This window comes from Oncorhynchus masou, chromosome 30 (genome assembly GCF_036934945.1).
Source record: "Oncorhynchus masou masou isolate Uvic2021 chromosome 30, UVic_Omas_1.1, whole genome shotgun sequence".
Taxonomy (NCBI): Eukaryota; Metazoa; Chordata; class Actinopteri; order Salmoniformes; family Salmonidae; genus Oncorhynchus; species Oncorhynchus masou.
In genome coordinates, this window is record NC_088241.1 from 10,384,109 (window position 1) to 10,398,812 (window position 14,704).

Genomic DNA, 14,704 nt, shown 5'->3' on the forward strand with positions numbered 1-14,704 from the left:
GATAACTTATAAATACATCATTGAGATAACTTATAAATACAATATTGAGATAACTTATAAATACAGTATTGAGATAACTTATAAATACATCATTGAGATAACTTATAAATACAGTATTGAGATAACTTATAAATACAGTATGGAGATAACTTATAAATACATCATTGAGATAACTTATAAATACAGTATTGAGATAACTTATAAATACATCATTGAGATAACTTATAAATACAGTATTGAGATAACGTATAAATACAGTATTGAGATAACTTATAAATACAGTATTGAGATAACTTATAAATACAGTATTGAGATAACTTATAAATACATCATTGAGATAACTTATAAATACATAATTGAGATAACTTATAGCCTACCAACATCTTTTTATTACTGATGCACGGTTCTGACTGTCTGCCTGGTAGCCGAAAGACTGACCTCTGCCTGGCTGTGCCCCTCCCATGTCTCTCTTTCCCTTGCTACTTTGCACGTTCTTCACTGTATAAGATGCAAGAGTTTGTGTTCTCTAAAGTAAACTACAGCAACTACACTGAACACAAATAAAAATGCAACATGTAAAGTGTTGGTCCAATGTTTCATGAGCTGAAATAAAAGATCCCAGACATTTTCTATACGCACAAAAAGCTTATTTCTCTAAAATGTTGTGCACACATTTGTTTACATCCGTGTTAGTGATTTCTTCTTTGCCAAGATAATACATCCTCCTAATATGGAGTTGGTCCCCCCTTTGCTGCTATAACAGCCTACACTCTTCTGGAAATCTTTCCCATAGATGTTGGAATATTGCTGCGGGGACTTGCTTCCATTCAGCCACAAGAGCATTAGTGAGGTCGGGCACTTAGGCCTGGCTCGCAGGTGTTCGATGGGTTTGAGGTCAGGGCTCTATACAGGCCAGTCAAGTTCTTACACACTGATCTTGACAAACCATTTCTGCATGGACCTTGCTTTGTACATGGGAAATTGTCATGCTGAAACAGGAAAGGGCCATCCCCCAACTGTTTCTACAACATTGGAATCACAGAATAGTCTAGAATGTCAATGTATGCTGTAGCATTAAGATTTCTCTTCAGTGGAACTAAGGGACCTTGCTCGAACCATGAAAAACAGCCCCAGGCCATTATTCCTCCTCCATCAAACTTTACAGTTGGCACTATGCATTGGAACAGGTGGCATTCTCCTGGCTTCCGCAAAACCCAGATTCGTCCGTCAGACTGCCAGATGGTGAAGCGTGATTCCGATTTGGAGGTAGAGGGTCCGTCGTGGTCTGGGGCGGTGTGTCACAGCATCATCAACTGAGCTTATTGTCATTGCAGGCAATCTCAACGCTGTGCGTTACAGGGAAGACATCCTTCTCCCTTATGTGGTACCCTTCCTGCAGGCTCATCCTGACATAACCCTCCAGCATGACAATGCCACCAGCCATACTGCTCGTTCTGTGTGTGATTTCCTGCAAGACAGGAATGTCAGCGAAGAGCCCGGATCTCAATCCCAATCCCTCAATCCCAATCCCATCTGAGACCTGTTGGATCGGAGGGTGAGGGTGAGGGCCATTGTCCCCAGAAATGTCCGGGAACTTGCAGGTGCCTTGGTGGAAGAGTGGGGTAACATCTTGCAGCAAGAACGGGCAAATCTGGTGCAGTCCATGAGGAGGAGATGCACTGCAGTACTTAATGCAGCTGGTGGCCACACCTGACTCAAAGGGAATACTGTGCCGTCTAAAACTCATGGTGCGCTGATTTTGTGCTCGCGTCTGCATTAAAAACAAATATTGATCCAGGTTGGATGTGACAGGAGAGATGAGGTGCACATTGTGGACCACACCCCTGACTTTGAGAATATCAGACCTGACATGTATCAAGCACACCCATCTCATTAGTGGTGGTGATAAGATAAATTATGTCAGACTTTACAATTGCCTGTCATAGCCCCACATGAAAAGTATATTATGGTGAGTTGAGAATACAATAAGAAATACTGTTAGAATGTTTTGCAATTGACTGCCATAGCCCCAATTTTAAAAATAAACATTGCCTGTTAATTACATCATTTTTTCACACAATTTTTCCTATTCAATCAAAGAACATTCAAATGTGTTGTAATTCTGTTAACTTTTTACTATCAGCATTTTTGAACAAAGCCTTCAATAAAAGATTTTGTTATCAGCAAAAAGACAACACAATTGTGAGTTCATCTCCATTTACTTTATATTTTTTTTTAGAGTTCAACTTTATTTTATCGGGGTGGCAGCGTAGCCTAGTGGTTAGAGTGTTGGACTAGCAACCAGAAGGGTTGACAAGGTACAAATCTGTCATTCTGCCCCTGAACAGGCAGTTAACCCACTGTTCCTAGGCCGTCATTGAAAATAAGAATTTGTTCTTAACTGACTTGCCTAGTTAAATGAAGATAAAATAATACAAATTTAACCAGGTAGGCTAGTTGAGAACAAGCTCTCATTTGCAACTGCAACCTGGCCATCTACTTTGTGCATGACACAAGTAATTTTTCCAACACTTGTTTAAGACAGATTGTTTCACTTATAATTCACTGTATCATAATTCCAGTGGGTACGAAGTTTACATACACTAAGTTGACTGTGCCTTTAAAAGCTTGGAAAATTCCAGAAAATTATGTCATGGCTTTAGAAGCTTCTGATAGGCTAATTGACATCATTTGAGTCAATTGTAGGTGTATCTGTGGATGTATTTCAAGGTCTACCTTCAAACTCAGTGCCTCTTTGCTTGATGTCATGGGAAAATCAAAAGAAATCAGCCAAGACCTCAGAAAAAAATTGTAAACCTCCACAAGTCTGGTTCATCCTTTGGAGCAATTTCCAAACCACGTTCATCTGTACAAACAATAGTATAAACACCATGGGACCACGCAGCCGTCATACCAATCAGGAAGGAGACGCGTTCTGTCTCCTAGAGATGAATGTACTTTGGTGCGAAAAGTGCAAATCAATCCCAGAACAACAGCAAAGGACCTTGTGAAGATGCTGGAGGAAACAGTTACAAAAGTATCTATATCCACAGTAAAATGTGTCCTATATTGACATCACCTGAACGGCCGCTCAGCAAGGAAGAAGCCACTGCTCCAAAACCGCCATAAAAAAGCGAGACTATGGTTTGCAACTGCACATGGGGCCAAAGATCGCACTTTCTGGAGAAATGTCCTCTGGTCTGATGAAACAAAAATAGAACTGTTTCGCCATAATGACCATGATTATGTTTGGAGGGAAAAGGGGGAGACTTACAAGCGAAGACCACCATCCCAACCACGAAGGACGGAGGTGGCAGCATCATGTTGTGAGTTGTGAGGGTGCTTGCTGCAAGAGGGACAGGTGCACTTCAGAAAATAGATGGCAGCATGAGAAAGGAAAATGATGGGAATATATTGAAACAACATCTCAAGACATCAGTCAGGAAGTTAAAGCTTGGTCGCAAATGGGTCTTCCAAATGGACATTGACCCCAAGCATACTTCCAAAGGCAAAATGGCTTAAGGACAACAAAGTCAAGGTATTGGAGTGGCCATCACAAAGCCCTGACCTCAATCCAATCGAACATTTGTGGGCAGAACTGAAAAAGCGTGTGCAAGCAAGGAGTCCTACAAATCTGACTCAGTTACACCAGCTCTGTCAGGAGGAATGGGCCAAAATTCACCTAACTTATTGTGGGAAGCATGTGGAAGGCTACCCAAAACATTTGACCCAAGTTTAACAATTTTATACCCTGTGTGCTCATGTAAATCATTTTATGTTTGTATTTGTATAATTATCCACTTTTTTACTGTTTATTTTGTACATTGTACACTGTACATGGTTTGTACATACACATACAGTATAACAGCTTGTATTTTGCTATTTAAAAAACGTGACTTAAACATACTTTTTGTCATTCACTTTTCTTGAGTTTACCATACTGTAGGCCTTGAGGTCCAGATATCAAAGTTCTCTGACCACCTCAGTGTGTTTGCAGTTGTCTGTAGATTACTGCATCGTCATCCTCTACCTTGTTATTCCGCTGCATCCTTTTAAAGGGAACAGGTTTTAGTGCAGATCTATATTTGTATTTACCTAGTAGTTATTACTATATTACAGATACTACGTAATGTAAGCCTGTTGTTGCATTGTTGGGGACACGTTTTTTGCAAGTTATTATGCAATGGTTTTGATACACATTATTTTCCTTGTGCAATTTACTTTGAGTGTCTCACTCACTCTGTGTTTATTTACCTGGGTGAAGGAGCAGGCCTGATATTGAGCTCTGCGTAGTTCATGTCATCAGGATCAGTGATCGGCTTGGCTGACCATTTCATGTTTTCATAGATGTCCTCTGGTCTAGACAAGGTTGCTTTCTGTATCTAACAGTCAGAATACAGTCAAAATACTGAGCACTGGCCCCTGACATAGAATGACTCTCTTTCTACTCATTGGCATATTTTAATGAACTCAAAGTTCAATGGGATTAATTTCCACATTTACCATTCAACTTTCATACAAGCTGTTTTTTATTTAAGATAAACAGAACAATAAATTCCATGTGTAAGGTTTGTTTCACAATGACAACATAGCCCATTCGCAATGACAACCACATTTGCAATGACAACCACAGTAAGGCCACTGTTCGTACTTTCCTTTCCTCTGATCACCTACCTAGGGGACTGGTTTGGTTGGAAGCTTCTTCTCGGCCGTATTCAACTTCTGTCTGTGGATGATACAACAAAGTGAGAATTCAGCCATAAAGGCCAACTAAATAGCCTGTCATGCTTTTCAGTAACTTTCCACTGTGGGCCAACCAAACCAACAGTTGGTGGTTGTCGATGCCAGTATGGTAAATCTTTTCGAAAGAACATTGGAAATAAAGAAGTTGTGAAAGTCTCAGTTGTGACATGATTACGACATCAAGCCTGTAGACAGTGTATTTTCATTTGTGTACACAGCTGAAGAGGGAGGGGAATGAGGCGAATATAATTCTATACATTTCTAAAGAAGAGATAGGGGAGAGAGGACCCTTCGGTGCACTATAATATATGTTTAGTACTTTTTAAGACATTTTCAAACCACTCACCTTTTTATGTAAATGTGGGGCACCACAATCACTGCTGTGACAAGGAAGAGAGCCTCCAATGCTGCCAGGACCACCATTAAATGGGCTGATTCTGGAACACAAGAGAAAATACACAATTAACACTGATTAGACCATTGAATATAAAATATTTCCTCCAAAATATTCCACAGATGACATGCAACATCATATATTGTAACTTCATATCCCTGTCTGCCATTGTTTTGTTGAGATACACAGGGCAGACATCACAACAGCGTGACATACAAGAAGTGCAGAAGTGTTGCAGTACCTTTAACTTTCAACTCCAGTTCTGCAAATGTCTGTGATCAAACGGCATTCTGGGCCATACAGAAGTACAGTCCACTGTCATCAGAATCTATTTCGAGGAAGGTGTGTTCTTTCCCCATCCCTAATCTTAGTGAAGTTAGCGTTCCTGTCCTCTGGAACCAGGTGTAGGTCTCTGCTGCAGGGTTGGCGTTATTGCTGCAGGTCAGAGTCAGACGACTGCCTTTCACTACCTCGTGGCTCGGGCTGACCTCAACAGAAACGTCCATTGGAGCATCTGGTAGCAGACGTACAGAAAACATTGGTCTGTGTGTATTAATTTGATTGTATGTTGGTAGTACTGCATTTATACATTCATATAGACAATGAATCAACCATGCCAACTGAAATTTACATTGGCCACTGAGAAGAGAAAACAACAACTTGAAGATAGCTGACTACTGAAAAAATCTTGCTGACTTGCATCTCACATCCACCAGTATTGGTGTAGACACGCCTTGTCCTAGACCACAGGAGTATCACCCAGTGTCATTAGAGGAAAGTGGACCTAGGCGATACTGCCCACCAGGGAGTGGGTGGCCATTTGTGTATATTCGATAAGTAAAGTTTTGGGGGGGTTGGATCACTACTGGCTGTAAGCAAACGAGTGATGCACATTTGAGTAATACTGGCTGTATCCAAGGCTCAGTCAATCATTTACTGTCAGAGTTTACCAGAATTGGACCCAGAAGCAGACCAGGACAAGGTGAGTATAAAGATGGTGAGTATTTATTAATCAATGAGAACGTGGAGGTTGATAGTTCCGGGTGGAGGAGCGGGCAGCGGAGGTGGGTTGATGGGAGTGGATAGGCAGACCCAATGGATAACAACACACTGGCGACGAGCAGACAGGGATGGGGTATGGGTTCCGGGTGAATGGCTGTAGACAAAACGAACGGCGGTAAGTTACAGGCAAGCAAGACGTACAAAACAAATAAAACAAAACAACTCTATAAACTGGAGGCTGGTTCGTGGGCACAACATACTGTTCATGGCTAACGATCCGGCAGGGAATGGATGTCAGGTAAGAGCTTTTGAAGGGGAGAGGTGATGATCAGGACAGGTGTGCAGATTACTGATGGGATACAGGTGCGGGTGAACATCGATCTCCCAACAAGCTAATTCGCCCGGCAACCAGACAGGGTGCGTTCCAGGACACCGGAAACACACTCCAGGACAGAAACACAGGCGCAAACAGACTCAGGAAGCGGGATTTGTGACAATTTACATAACAACAGAATGCAGCATTTCCCAAGTGCAATATTTATGTGTGTGGTTACAAGCATTCTATTATAAAGGCTATCAGGGTTAACTGCAATATTAGTGTATAGTTTTTTTTTTGAGTGTCATTTGCAGTAAAGCCTAGGCAACAAATAAGATTGGATTGCTTTCTTTACATTTTTTAGCTGTGAGTTATGTTCACATTATTCACTTTTTATTTTACACACAGAAACGGGTCATGCAGATCATATTCTTTGTTGTTTAATTAGTTAAAACCTGCATTTCCCCCTAGCAGGGAGGTTTTGCATGTTTTAGTGCAACAAAAAAGTGTCACTTTCTTGGGCCCTCGGCAGTTTTCATCCCTGTTTTAAACCAGAGGAACTCTGTTTGAGGAGGTTTACAGGTGGAGGAGGTACAGGCCAGGGTGACGTTGTCTCTCTCTTTAACAGAGCCATTTTCATTTAACTTAGGGATAAGAATGACATGAAGAAGAAACATGTATAACAAATATAGGACTTGTTGAAGGGTTAATTACTGGCATTCGGTAATACCTTAATTGTTTGGTATGATGACATGTACATAAAATCGAGATTTACCTGATATTTTCAGGTCCACACCCAATGACCCTGTAAATCCCTGAGGGCGTGATTACTTGTATTTGACTCAAATCTGGAGAAAAATCTGCCACTGTCATCTTCAGAATTTCAGTGTGCAGTTATTGTCTTGGTCATAAAACTCTGTTCTTCCACTGTATCTTGATTTATTAGTCAGTCCAGATGTGTTAAACACTCCATCTCCTTGCTGTGAGCCATCTAGTTTTGTATCGCCTCTCGGAGTGAACCATATCTTTCTTCCAACTTTCTTAGTAGCTGGGTAGCTGTATATACAGTCAAATACCACTGATGAGCCTTTTGATGCACAGATAACGGTAATCGTGTCCCTGTCACGGTACCAAACAGACCAGGTCTTTGCCAGTGTGCCTGAAAACAGCGATTGAAAACATCATTGTCCTTGTGATGAGAAACCCTAACCCTAACATGTATAATTAACTGAAACAAAGATAAAACGGTACCTGGCAGGGAGAGTAGAGTTAACAGAGATAACTGTAGAATGTATTGACAGTGCATAGTGGCTTTAGCCCTGTAGGAAAGAGAGTGGTATTCCAGAAAATATATAATCAATACAATCTTTGATCCAAGAACGTAATACCAACAGCTGTGTGTTATCTGATCAGCAGTGTCCGTTTGTGGTGTAGTACTGATGTCAACATAAAACATTTGTTTAGCTGAAATTACTGTCAAACGTATGCTGTCTGGAGAGAAAGAAATTCCAATAGCCACAACAATACCATAACCAAACCACCAAACTGATTTGTGTTATTTTGCAATAACACCCGCTCGGCAAAAACTGGTTGAATCAACGTTGTTTCCGAAGTAATTTCAACCCCAAAAAATCTATATTATGACATTAAATTAATGAGAAAAACTGATTGGATTTGCAAAAAAGTCATCAATGTAAGGTCATTGTCTTTTTTCACCAAACTTTTAATCGAAAATCCAATGACATGGTGACACGTGTTGCTGATTTCACGTTGACAACTCAATACCTCACAAGTAATAATTCAAAATTAGACATTGAACTGACAACTGTGCCCAGTGGGCAGAAGCAGTATATAATATGGCATGGCATATACAAGATTAATATACTCAACAGTTTTGTTTGAATGAATTGAGAGGTTTTGAGTTATCTGATTAAACCAAAACTGTGGTAATTCCACCATTACTACTAAATGCTGGATAAACAGATGACACGGACTCATTTTGCTGCTATATGTTTATTATTAGGCTTTTGAAAGTTGTGAAGGTGATACAATAATGTATATGTTGAAAGATAATGAAAAAATGATTCCACTCTGAAACCTTATAACTGTATGAAATTGATTAGAATCATAAAATTATAATCTGATGATGTGTGTAGTTTTAGTCAGAATTGGGTTAAACAATGTATCTGTATAGTGGAAAAACACAGACTGTCTGAGCAAGGCGTAGTTTAGGATTTGAACTTGTGTGTGTGTGCCAATGAAAAAAAACTGTGTTAAACTGTGTTTGGGCCGAGCTGGCTAGGCTTCTGAGGAACCTATGATAGCATAGGGAGTACTTCTCAAGGTTTCCCTAATCTCGGGGGAATGGAACTGTTGGCTGGGCAGTGATACAGTGGTGAGAACTATGGAGATGGATAAAACTATAAAGCTATTGATTGTCAGTTATTATCATTGGCTAAAGGATAGACAGAGATACATGCATACAGAGATAATCTGATCACAATTATGGGATTATATTTGGATTATAACAAATACAGAGCTAAATAACAATTCCATGCATGAGTACTCATAATCCCTCACAACATTATATAGTTCAGAATATGTTATCACATACAGAAGGTAATTTGAAGGTAATTTTACTATTTTATGTTGAAATGCTTTAGCCTACAACCTGGACATGAAAGGGAAGTTTTTAAAGGATATTTTAGATCCATGAGATCTTATTTAAAAATTAAAATGTTCTAGCCTCCAACCTTGATATGTACAGGTTTTACATATTTGTTAAGGAGTTTTTCAATCCATGACTGGTTGTTTGAATCTTTGCTGTTGATAATGTAACAGCCCCTGACCCCCTTCACCACCGCACACGTGGTCTTCGGACCGCAGGGCGCCACCTCACAGGCCATCTCGCCGGAGTTACAGCTGCAGCGGTGGTGGCAGTTCTCCTTATAGAAGACCTCGCCGGACACAAAGTAGCGACCCTTGTGGTGACAGCCACAGTTCTTCACGTGGACACACTTGTCATCGCTCAGCAGGAAACCAGGTTTGCATTGACAGCCCTCCCCTGGAGGAGTGGTGCATCCTGGGGCAGAGGACATGGAATAGCATGTGGCCGGGCACCCGGAGGCCAAGAGGCTGTAGACACTGTTCTCTGGACAGGGGAGGTCTGAAAACACACAGGGAGAAAGAAAGGTCTGTGGAATCAGTTACAATTTTACAGTTTCAGGATTTCATTTAAAATGTAGGGTTTCGAATTTTCAGTCTAATTTTACTGTCAGATTCCTGTTTAAAGAATTTATGAATTGCGACTCATCATAAACCTGAAGATTAGTGATACAAAACCAGAGAACTTACGGCAGAAGTCTTTACTCCTCCAGACCTCAATTTTCCCTCCCTTCTCCTGACACTCTTCTACATAGTTGGTGATGATGTCACAGGCTGCCGTCAGTAGGCCATTGTTGAGGATCATGTCATAGATGCAGTCTTCTTTGTACTCATCAGAGTCCACTCTACCAATGCAGTCTCTGAGGGGACCACTCTTATCCACAATGACATCACAGGCGCTGACATATTTGGGCTTTATAAGGGGGATGTCTACAACAGCACAATCTTTGCACTCGTGGGAGCAGCCCGGTACGTCAGCTACCCAGTAACTGTTTCCAAACTCCTTGGGACTCATGGGCTTTTTCCCGTTGGGCAGAAGCAGGTCGTCATCAGGGTCGTCATTGAGGTTGCCACAGAGACCACAGATGGCGTTGTGGTAGGTGCTCGGGACCTTCACCCTCACCTCGCTGGACCAGTCGAAGGAGACCTTGAGACCGAAATAGGTCTCCAGTACAGCAAAACGTCTGTTTCTGTAGATCTGAACCTCAGTGTTGTTGGAGTAGTATGGCAGAGATGTCAGGACATCGTTCACCTAAATACAGTCCAGTAAAAATAGAGAGTGGAATGGATACTATTCCGTAAGACTAATTTCCCCCCCCTTCAAAACAGGATATTATACAAAATAGATAGGACCTTTATTACTCACCAGAACTTTGCCGTGATAATCACTTGTGACGGTGTAACTACTTCCCAACACAATGACAGTCACCACCTTGGCGTAGGAGACTCTGGTGCTGCCCCTGTTGTTGTTCTCCAGAGTCACCTCAAAGCTCTCCAGATCGGGATCTTTGGAGCAGACCCCCGCCAGCTTGTAGATACAGTTTCCCTGGAAGTCGAAGCGCTTCCCATCAAAGGTGCGGAAGTGGGGGTCCCCCTGTGCTGAGCAGGTCTTGAAGCTGAAAGGGTAGCAGTCCTGAACCCCGTTGACCACTTCACAGTGCTCACTAGCCTTGCACTTCCTAGGCATACACACCAACTTCTGTGTGGCTCCGTCGCACACACACTTACTCTGACATGTGTTGCCCTCCCAAAAGGTTTCTTCAGGCAGGTAGTAATGGTCATTGTGTGTACAGCCACACCCTGTCTCCTTGCTGACACAGTGTTCACCACTGAGCACGTAACCCACGTCGCACTGGCAGCCTTCCACACAGACTTTGGAACAGATCTCGGGGACATTGGGAATGGCACAGGAAGCAGGGCAGGCAGTGCCACATAGCTCATAGTGGCTGTGGTATGGGCAAGCCAGGGCTGTTCGAGTTGAGAAAAAACAAACATCACAAATGTAGTCCTAATACATTCTGCAAATTCCTTTTACACATTATACACATTTCAGAATGTCTGAGTTCCTAAATGTGATGTTTTGTTTTAGCTGAGAACTTACGGCAATTGGAGGCCTTTCTCCACAGTGGTGAGACAACAGCCCCAGCCTGCTGACATTTGGCCACGTAGTTAGCTAAGGTCTCACACAACACTTCCTGTCGACCCTCATTCAGACACACATCATAGAGGCAGTCTGAGGCAAACTCCTTCACCGGCACTTTCTTATGACACTGGTGAAATGGGCCCCCTCCGTCTGTCATCAAACCACAGTACTTTGGTCCAGTATAAAGTGCCCGGTCTGTTTCTGAGCACGTGGGGCAGTTGCCATTACAGACATGCCGGCAGAATGGATCACCGTCGGCAACACTCCAGGATGCCACCCACGCCGTGGTATTTGCTGAAAGCACACCTGTGGGAGTGGTGAAGTCGTCTGTTTTGTTACCATTGTAGTTGCCACAAATGCCACCGAGGTTGTCGTAGTAACTGCTGCTGATGGTCACCATGAAGAAGGCGGTCCAGTCAAAAGTGATCTTCAGGCCAACATCTGTCTGGATGGTCCCTTGGATACCAGACTCCGTGATTCTGATGTTGCCAGATTCCAAACTCACAGGGAGGTCAGACCTAATGCCATCAATCTGAGACAAGAGAGAGAGAAGTGGAATTAAAGAGGACTTAAAGCGGATGGAGAGCATTGAGGATTCTTACATTCAACTTCAACTTGGAAAATCTGTATCAAGTATATATAACTGGAAGCCACCCACCTCCACTGTCCCTCTTTGGCCACTGAGAATGGTGATCCTGTGACCACTCAGGTCTATGTTGGCTGATTTGAGGAAGGAGCCTTTGGAGTTGACTCGCGGCTCGTTCTTAGTCTGGATGCTGAACTGAGGCAGGGAGGGATCTTTGCCCGTCGTATTCACCAGAATGTAGGAGCAGGTACCCATGAAGGAGAAGGGCTGGCCATCGAACGTGCTATAGTGAGGGTCACCGAACAACCAGCAGTAGGCCTTGGACTGGGCCACACATACTGCCTTATTGTTCATCACCACACAGTTTTCTTTCTCACGGCACTCAGTGTCCTCACAGGGGTCTGACAAAATGTGCATTAGAGATGCTGATATATCTTGCTCATCGTAATATCAAAACATAACATCAATAAAGTCCATAAATCTACATCCAAATGTACTAACACACTGGTTTTATTATTAATAATGTATTTTTTTTACCTATGCTGTAGCAGTCCATGACTCCATTCTTCATCCCACATTTCTGACCCTCTTTGCACTGTGAGTTCTTGCAGGTGAACACTCCTGCGGCACAGCTGCAGGTCTCAGAACAGTTGCTCAGGATCACAGACTGGCCAGACTGAAAACCAGCAAAACATGTCAATGATATCATTGAGTGTTTATACTATGGTGGTAACCATAGGATGATTGTAAACAATACATATATTTACCAAGGATAGTGATTGATTATATGATTTCCAATTTATATTTGCATTTAGCGTAGAACAGATATAGGCCTATATTTGTAATAATCACTTTAGGATAACATAGAGTTGTTAATATATGATATGGCAGTTTATTTGTCAAAACAAAATAAACCAGTGATCACCTTGTAATAGTGTCCATCAACCACACAGCCACAGTTCTCCAGTAGGACACACTTGCCACCATCAAACACAAAGCCGTCGTTACACTGGCAGCCCTCCTGGCATAGTGGGCATTTTGGAGACTCGCTGAGAGAGTAACAGGTAGAAGAACAGGTGTCGGCACACAACTCATAGTGACTGTTAGCTGGACACGTCAGAGCTAGAGGACAGATGGAAATGGGAGGAGACGCATGTTATCAAAAAACTTAAATCAGCTTCAGCTTCAATTGTTTTTCAGCAGAGCATTAGGTCAGAAAAATATTGCACACTGAGATAAACCAGGATAAGGAAAATTAACTTCAAATATCAAAATTCACTCACGACAAAACTGGTCAGATCTCCAGCTGCTGACAAGGCCACCGGATACCTGACAGAAAGTCACATATGTCTGTAAGTGGCGGCACAGGGCATCCCCACCCTCTCCCTCCTTCATGCACTCCTCAAAGTGCTCTTGTGGTGGCACAACAGCATGGCATTGGGCAAATGGACCCTTGGTTGACTTCATGATGCTACAAGCCGGTGGGGGTCCACTGGTGGGAGGACACTTCAAGCCACCGTCACATCCTGTCTGACATTTGACCCCTTCCTGAACCACCAACCACCCCGCTGCAAACTTCTCCACAGAGGGCTCCTGCAACCCACTGGGCAGCAGGAAGTCATCCTCCTTCTTGTCATTATAGTTGCCACAGAGACCACCGGTAACACCTTTGTAAATGGATGGAAGCTGTATGATGGCGCCAGCAACGGTGTCGTAGGTCACCATCAAGCCAAAGTCTGTTACCACGACGATGTTAATGCCGTTCTGGTAGGCCCTGACCTTTCCATCTCCGAGTGACAGTGGGAGATTTGCTGTAACGTCATCCACCTGTGAAAGGAGAAAAGATTGAAAACATCAGTTTTTCTAATGAAGTGTTGCTTTTTAATACTGAAATGAATAGATCAAGACAGAAAACTACCATTATTTCCCATATAACTCTGGGAGACATAGATATCTTGTATTTGTAGGCCTGTATGTCAACCCTCCTGGTGACCATTGCATCATCCATCTTGGTCAACTGCTGCACTGATACAACAAATGGAGCCATCGATCCGTCTTTCTCCACAACCTCTGACATTTTGTACACACAGTCCCCGTGTAGGCTGAAGCAGCTGCCATCGAACGAGTGGAATCTCCTGGCCCCGCTCACATGGCAGGTGCCCGTGCTCATGGGTACACAGGCCTGCACCCCGTCTTGGACCTGGCACTTTTCACTGGGACCGCAGGCAAACTTTACATTACACTCCACGTCTCCATCCTTGTTACACATACAGCGCTCTTTGCACTGGCCGTTGGGGAAGAACACCTGGCCCATCTGGTAGTACTGGCCTTGGTGAACGCAGCCACATTCAGCCAGCAGCACACACTCGCTGTCACTCAGTATGAACCCTTCGTCACAGACACATCCCTCAGTGCACAGGGAGTTCCCACAGCTCTCAGGCTCATCGAGGCCGCTGCAGGTCTGGGGGCAGCCTGAGGCACACACCTCATAGTGGCTGTTGGTCTTACAGGAAGACGCTACAACACAGTAGGTCAAACATGATAGAATTTAATGTTGGAACCAGAAGCTGTTAGCTAGACAAATCACTTATGACTTAGAGTAATGATCAAAATTGTTACGGTAGTTGTTTTGAAATATACATCTGATGATATGTGTCTGTGCACTACTTACGACAGAAGCTGTCCGACCTCCACTGTTCCACCTTGGCAGGGGCATCCTGGCAGGCAGTGGTGTAGGTGCTGAGGGCGTTACAGAGGGCAGAGGCATGGCCACGGTACATACACATATCAAACACACAGTCCTCATAGTACTCTCTGGGGTCCACCTTGGCGTGGCAGTGCTTGAACGGACCGTTT

At 43.0% G+C, this 14,704-nt stretch overlaps 1 protein-coding gene and 1 long non-coding RNA gene across 2 annotated transcripts; both read right to left on the reverse strand.

The window, feature by feature from the left end:
• Positions 1 to 213: 213 nt before the first annotated feature.
• LOC135522041 (uncharacterized) lies at positions 214 to 4,958 on the reverse strand. Its single transcript, XR_010452640.1, has 3 exons — positions 4,675 to 4,958; positions 4,255 to 4,382; positions 214 to 4,049 (listed from the first exon to the last, which is right to left on the reverse strand). It is a non-coding gene; the product is annotated as an uncharacterized LOC135522041 (long non-coding RNA).
• Positions 4,959 to 8,262: 3,304 nt separating this feature from the next.
• Positions 8,263 to 14,699, reverse strand: LOC135522042 (IgGFc-binding protein-like). Its single transcript, XM_064947945.1, has 10 exons — positions 14,520 to 14,699; positions 13,767 to 14,365; positions 13,132 to 13,675; positions 12,774 to 12,970; positions 12,386 to 12,524; positions 11,921 to 12,249; positions 11,221 to 11,794; positions 10,486 to 11,087; positions 9,810 to 10,371; positions 8,263 to 9,621 (listed from the first exon to the last, which is right to left on the reverse strand). Exons 1-10 carry the CDS (start codon positions 14,632 to 14,634, stop codon positions 9,197 to 9,199), a joined length of 4,086 nt encoding a protein of 1,361 aa, XP_064804017.1. The 5' UTR covers positions 14,635 to 14,699; the 3' UTR covers positions 8,263 to 9,196.
• Positions 14,700 to 14,704: the final 5 nt, after the last annotated feature.